The sequence below is a fragment of the Neophocaena asiaeorientalis genome, unplaced genomic scaffold (assembly GCF_003031525.2).
Source record: "Neophocaena asiaeorientalis asiaeorientalis breed wild unplaced genomic scaffold, Neophocaena_asiaeorientalis_V1.1 scaffold264, whole genome shotgun sequence".
In the NCBI taxonomy this organism is placed as follows: domain Eukaryota; kingdom Metazoa; phylum Chordata; class Mammalia; order Artiodactyla; family Phocoenidae; genus Neophocaena; species Neophocaena asiaeorientalis.
The window spans coordinates 1,650,123-1,657,081 of NW_020185332.1; the positions used below are offsets into that span (position 1 = coordinate 1,650,123).

General features: G+C 53.6%; 1 protein-coding gene across 1 annotated transcript in view; it reads left to right on the forward strand.

Moving 5' to 3' along the window:
* IGDCC4 (immunoglobulin superfamily DCC subclass member 4) overlaps positions 1-6,959 on the forward strand; it is a 37,179-nt gene that overhangs the window by 24,187 nt on the left and 6,033 nt on the right. The window contains exons 10-16 of the mRNA XM_024735141.1: positions 535-705; positions 1,611-1,850; positions 1,982-2,083; positions 3,589-3,772; positions 4,441-4,568; positions 6,339-6,509; positions 6,758-6,895. Of these exons, the coding sequence (XP_024590909.1) occupies positions 535-705; positions 1,611-1,850; positions 1,982-2,083; positions 3,589-3,772; positions 4,441-4,568; positions 6,339-6,509; positions 6,758-6,895 (1,134 nt within the window). The remainder of the gene's footprint in view (positions 1-534; positions 706-1,610; positions 1,851-1,981; positions 2,084-3,588; positions 3,773-4,440; positions 4,569-6,338; positions 6,510-6,757; positions 6,896-6,959) is intronic.

The following is a 6,959-nucleotide window of genomic DNA, read 5'->3' on the forward strand; positions in this document are numbered from 1 at the left end:
GGATAGGGAGGTGGAGGGTGTGCTTGTGGGATTGAGAGAAATGAGGCATGGGGGTGTGTGTGTTAGGACAGATGTCAGGAATCTAGGGGACGAGGTGTGAAAGGGATGGAGAGATTGGAGAAGGTGAGTGGCTGGGGGCCAGGATGAGTGTGGGGAGGGAGGGAAGGGTGAGGAAGGGGGCTTGGGTGGTTGGCAGGGCTCCGGAAGGTAGGTGTTGCTTGATGGCCTTCACAGCCAGTGCCTCATGCCAGCACCTTGGTGTGTGTGTGGGGGGTGGTTACTGACAGCTCCTGGGGCAGCTGGGAGTGTGTGCCATGATTCTTCCCGCTCTGAGCCGAGGCTGATGGCTGTGTCAGCCAGAGTTGGAGGCCCAGGAGTCAGCCCTGGAGCATGGAGTCCGTCCGGGCACTGAGGGTTTTAGGCTCCGATGGGCCCTGAGGAACCAGGACCTGAGGTGGAAAAGTCGGTGTAGGGGAATTTAGGAGTCCTGGTCCTTAGGTGGCCACCCAGAGCCAGTCTCTTCTGTCCCAGCAGATCAGATTTTCTCCACCGAGGTGCCAGGGAATGAGACACAGTTTACACTGAACTCGCTTCAGCCCAACAAGGTGTATCGAGTACGGATTTCGGCCGGCACAGGGACCGGCTACGGGGCCCCCTCCCAGTGGATGCAGCACAGGACGCCCAGTGTGCACAACCAGAGCCACGGTACGGGGTCAGAGGGGACAGTGGGGTGATGCGTGTGCCTATGTACGTATGTGTATGTTCGCCCTTGGAACCCAGACCCAGCCACCTCCTCCATCAGAGACGTTCCATGGCTCCCTCTGCTCGATGGGCAAGGGAGGATGGGTGAAGAGGCGAAGGGCTAGCTTTTGCAGACACCCCTGAGCTCCTGTTTCCTTTCCATCTGCTGTGTGACTTTGGACAGACCATTCACAACTCTAAGACTTCATTTACTGCCAGGTGTGGCATGAGGATTAATTAATGTAAACAAAATGTTTAGTACATAATTAAAACTTGTTAAATAGTAGCTGCTTCCATGATTATGATCGTTGTGGGTTTGGCTGAGAGGCCCAATAGTAGAGTGGTTAAATGCAGTCAAAACCTGGCACACATACTATCTGTGTGACCTTGGGCAAGTTACTTTTACGAGCCTCAGTTTTCTTATCTGTAAAACAGGGATAATAGTGTTTTGTTATTTTATAGGGTTGTGAGAACAGCATCAGACACATAGTGAGCTGCCCCACTCTTAGGCTTCCAAGTAGGGCTCCCCACTTCCAATGGCTCCATCCCTCCTTCCTGGCTTTAGCAATCCCTGGGATCCCCTACCTGCCGGTACTCATGCATTCATTCCTTCAGAAGAATTCTAGAGCCCTGCCCCAGAGGTGCTCCTTGCTGACCTCTTTGCAAATGCCCAGGAGACATCCCTGCATTCCCAGCACTCGTGGAGGAGTAAGGTGTGCTCTAGACCGAGCCTGGGCCTGGCCCTTAGGCCGGTGGCTGAATGTTGATGCACTGGGAGAAGGCTGGCAAGGCTCTCACTCAATGCTGTCTTCCTGCTTTTTGCTTCCTCGTGTCTCTTCCCTCCTCCCTTCCTGCGCCTCTGTCCGCAGTCCCTTTTGCCCCTGCAGAGCTGAAGGTACGGGCAAGGATGGAGTCCCTGGTCGTATCATGGCAGCCACCCCCTCACCCCGCTCAGATCTCTGGCTACAAACTGTACTGGCGAGAGGTGGGAACAGAGGAGGAGGAGGCAGATGGCGAGGGCCCTCCAGGGGGCCGTGGAGACCAGGCTTGGGATGTGGGTCCTGTCCGGCTCAAGAAGAAAGTGAAGCAGTATGAGCTGACCCAGCTAGGTGAGGAGGGCCAGGTGGGGAGGGATGAGATGGACATAGCTCCAGTGGGAGACTGGACAAGTGGGGTCAGTGGCTGGAGATGACCCCAGAGGTTCCTCTAGCCAGTGAGTGACCCCCATGACCTTCCCCAGTCCCTGGCCAGCTGTACGAGGTGAAGCTCGTGGCATTCAACAAACACGAGGATGGCTATGCGGCAGTGTGGAAGGGCAAGACGGAAAAGGCTCCCACCCCAGGTGAGGGGGCTGGGGAAGCGGGGGAGGAGGTCTCAGTCAACAGGGTGGCCTCCTTTCCCTTTCCTCTGGGCCAGTTCTGGTGGTCAGGTTGTCTGGAAGCTTCAGCTACCCGCAAACCCATTCTACTAGGCTCTTCTAGGTTACAGAGAGAAGCTCCAGCTTGTGCACTGTCTTGTAGGTGTGCTTACCGTGTTTTCATTATCCATGAACAGTGCTAATATGGAAGGTTTGGACAGAGAAAAACCCCATGGTTCATCAGTGACTTCTGACTCCAAGTTTGACCCTTAAACAATTTTTAAAATACATCCACCTACATTGCACCGTCTATCAGATTATTCCTATGCTCTAGGGAGGGAGGGTATCCCTTTGTGGCCCACCAGGAAACTGAGGCTCAGGATCTTAGTTGGGGCTGCTGCAACAAAATATTATAGACTGGGTGGCTTGAACAACCAGTTCTGGAGGCTGGGAAGTCCAAGATCGAGACCCCAGCAGAGCCAGTGTCTGGTGAAGACCTGCTTCCTGGTTCGTAGACCATAGGCCATCTTCTCGCTGTGTCCTCACATGGCAGAAAGAGGGTTGGAGAGTTCCCTGGGGTCTCTTTTATAAGGGCACTGTTATAGACTGAAAATGTGTGTCACCCCAGAATTCATATGCTGAAACCCTCCACTCCAATGTGATGTAATAGGAGGTAATTAGGATTAGATGATGTCATGAGAGTGGAGCCTTCATGAATGGGATTACCACCCTTATAAGAGTCACAAGAGAGCTTGCTTCCCTTTTCTGCTCTGAAGATACAGTGAGAAGTCAATTGTCTATAACCCAGAAGAGGGCCTTCACCAGAACTTGACCATGCTGGCACCCTGATCTCAGACTCCAGAACTGTGAGAAATAAATTTCTGTTGTTTATAAGTCACCCAGTCTACGTTTGTTTGTTATAGTAGCCTGAACAGACAAAGACAGGCACTAATCCCTAAGACAGGACCCACCATATGTTCAAATTTCAACATATGAACTTTGGGGGGACACAAACATTCATTCCATGAAACTTTTCTACGTCCTTTACAAACATTAACTAATTTAATCCTCATAACAACCCTATGAGGTGTTGGTACTATTATCTGCCCCACTGACAGAATGGGGAATGGAGACACAGAGAGGTTAATTAACTTCTCCATAGTCACACAGCTACTAAGTGGCAGAGTTGGAATTTGAATCAGGGCAGCCTGGCTTCAGAATCTGTGCTCTTAATTGCCATGATTTGCTGTCTCTATTACATTCCTACATACTAGTGTTCCACAGTCTGCTATCTGTATGCTCTTGGCAAAAATCACTTAAATTCTTGGGAGCCTCAGTTTCCTCATCTGTGAAGTGAGAATGGTGCCACCCAACTCACAGGATCAAAAGAGACTGGGTAAAAGAAAGTGCCCTGGGAACTGCAAACCACCATACATATTGAGGGATGAGTATCCTCCCTCCATTCCCACACTCTAATTTTCACCCTCCAGACCTGCCCATCCAGCGAGGGCCACCCCTGCCCCCCGCCCATGTCCATGCGGAATCAAACAGCTCCACATCCATTTGGCTTCGGTGGAAAAAACCAGACTTCACCACAGTCAAGATTGTCAACTACACGGTGCGCTTCAGCCCCTGGGGGCTCAGGAATGCCTCCCTGGTCACCTATTACACCAGGTGGGAAGAGGGGGCTGATGCTGCGAAGGGGGAGGAAGAGCAGACGGTGGGGAAGAAGGCAGCAGGTGGTGATGAGGAGAGGGGACCTGGGGGTTCAGGGACATTTCATGACTCATGTGTTAAACTGGGGGCACATTGAGGGTCTGATGACCAGATGGTGCCAGATGGAAGAGGGGCCTCCATCCAGTCCCATCCCCTCACAGGAGAGCCTTGTACTCAACCCTAGGAAGTGTCACGCAGGACAGACCTATTTCTTCAACTTCACGTGACGGGGAAGAGACAGCCCAGCTGCTGTCCTGAGAGGTCCCCAGTTAAATGGGGAGACAGAGACCCTGACCTGGGGAGCTGTTTGTTTGGCAGAGGAAACAAAGCATAAAAAGAAATAGATATATACAGTGGCAGCTGAAGTAAAATTAAGTCAAGGAAAAGAAGCATCAGAGATGGTCCCTTGGGTAGAGAATGATGTGGATTAATCCAGGAATGTTTCCTGGAAGAGGGGCCTGGCTTGGGGATTGGACATGGAGCCTGATACATCCAGACCTCTCTGCAGGTCCTCTGCATGGTGTTAGTGGCCCCCATGGGGCTGGGGTAGGGGAGTAGATTTGGAGGGCCCTGCCCTGCTAGGAGGGTGTGCCTGAGGGCCCTGGTCACGTTTCTTGCCTTGGCAGCTCTGGAGAAGACATCCTCATTGGCGGGCTGAAGCCATTCACCAAATACGAGTTTGCGGTACAGTCCCACGGCGTGGACATGGACGGGCCTTTCGGCTCTGTAGTGGAGCGCTCCACCCTGCCTGACCGTGAGTGGCCACCAGTCCATCTTTCAGGGAACTCCTTCTTGCCCCAGCATCCCTCTTGTGAAGCACCCCTCAGAACCCCATGAGTGTCCGTCATTTGCTCTGCATCTCTGTAGGCAGTCCTGTGCTGGTCTTAACCATTTACTCACAGACATCATAACGTAAGATTTAGAGGAGTGGTTTCTTTTAAGAGGCTGTGGGAAGACCTCAGCGAGCTGTGAGGGGGGCCAGGTCTGGAGGCAGGCATCCTGGGTTCTGCCTTTGGGTCCCCGTCATCCCCCTGACACACACTGAGACTTAGGCAGTCCCCTTCCCCACGAAGGGCCTGTGGGTCCTCATCTGTCAAAAGAGAGGGTGGGACCATTCGCTTTGCAGGTCTGTGACTCTGGAACCCTCTGGAAATGCATCTGAAGACAAGTGGATTTTTTTTTTTTTTTTTCGGTACGCGGCCTCTCACTGTTGTGGCCTCTCCCATTGCGGAGCACAGGCTCCGGACGCGCAGGCTCAGCGACCATGGCTCACGGGCCTAGCCGCTCCGCGGCATGTGGGATCTTCCCGGACCGGGGCACGAACCCGTGTCCCCTGCATTGGCAGGCGGACTCTCAACCACTGCGCCACCAGGGAAGCCCGACAAGTGGATTTTTGTTCTCACAGCAGAGGCTCTTTGGTGCTTCCAGTCCTAAGACTGCTCACCTTTCTATTGACAGACCTCTGTCCCTGACCTGAAATAGGAAGACACATGTAGGGTAGGGTGGGGAGGCCCTCTACCCTCATGGATTCACTTTTTAAAAAACTGCTTGCAAGTTGTTTCTCACCCATGCATGACTTCAGTTCTTATGGTCTTAAACTGCGTGCTGAGTTTAGGGAGACCCTGGTGTTTTCTCCAAGGAGACTGTATGATACTGGATCCCCAGCACAACTAACCAGGCTATAGAGGGGGGAATGTTTTCTCCTTTCGCAGGTGGGGAGACTGGAGCCTGAGAAGCAGAAAGTCACCTAGGATCAAGGAGTGTTCTGGCAGCCCGTGGTGCTGTGGCTCTGTTATGCCTTAGAGCCCTGGGTCCCCATCCCACCCTCTGTTGGGCCTCGAAAACCTGAGCCCCCAAATCTCTGTCCCTTCCCAACACACCAGCCACCTTGTGTCCCTCCTTCTCGCCCTTCCTCATTCACTCCCGCCCCCCAGGATCAATTTCTTCTCTGAAAAAAAACACAAAGCCTTCCAAGGTGCTGCTTCTCCCACTGCGGTTCCCCTGACCCTGAGGACTTGTGCCAGGGGCAGGCGTAGACAGAGGCTACCCAGGGCATCAACCAACTTTACTTGAAGATTTCGGGTGGCAAGGGGAGTTAGGAACTTTACATGATAAAGTATTTCAAACACTATTTTTATATTAAATGTTACCACGGAATAGATGAATTTAAAAGAAAAGGTAAGCCTTCTGAAAACTTCTGAGCTCTGCCCCCAGGTCCCTAGAATACCAGGAGTTGAAGACAGTGTCTTCAACCCTTGGAAGTATTTGGGTGTGGAAGTTTGAGGAGCTCTGCTCCAAGGAGTAGAAAAGAGTTTCTGAGAGGGGAGGAGTGGTGGTGAAGCCCCCTCCTCAACTCTATTCCAGAAAGTCCCCAGTGAGAGACCAGACCTCATTCTGCTTTGTGGTTTGTTCCAGTGAAGGAGGAAGCAGGGAGGCTATGTCCTTGTGCCCTGGCTCCCAGCTGCCCCCAGAGCTGGGGCTGTCAGTGACCCTGCCTCTCCCCGTCTCCCCTCCTGACCCCCAGGGCCCTCCACGCCCCCATCTGACCTGCGCCTGAGGCCCCTGACGCCATCCACCGTTCGGCTGCACTGGTGCCCCCCCTCGGAGCCCAACGGCGAGATCGTGGAGTATCTGATTCTCTACAGCAGCAACCGTACCCAGCCTGAGCACCAGTGGACCCTGCTCACCACCGAGGGTGAGGGCTCACGCCCCATGGAATCTGAGCAAGAGTTTCCCCACCCTCTCCCCACTTTCCAGCCTCCCCAGTGGCTGGTTAGTAGTGAGCTTGCCGCTGAGGTTTGTTCTAGGAGGAGCAGCCAGAAGCTACCGCCTGAGCGGGAGAAGCAGATTCTCTCAGGGCCACTTCCCAGCCCATCCCTGCAGCCCACCCCGACCCAATTCACCAACCCTGCTCTCCCTGTCTTCCCCATGCCCCCCCACCAGGAAACATCTTCAGTGCTGAGGTCCACGGCCTCGAGAGCGACACTAGGTACTTCTTCAAGATGGGGGCGCGCACGGAGGTGGGGCCTGGGCCCTTCTCTGGCCTGCAGGATGTGATTACTCTCCATGAAAAGCTCTCAGGTAAGAGGCAGGAAGGCAGGAAGGGGTGGGGTCCATCCTGGGGCAGCCCAAGCTCTCCAGAGCC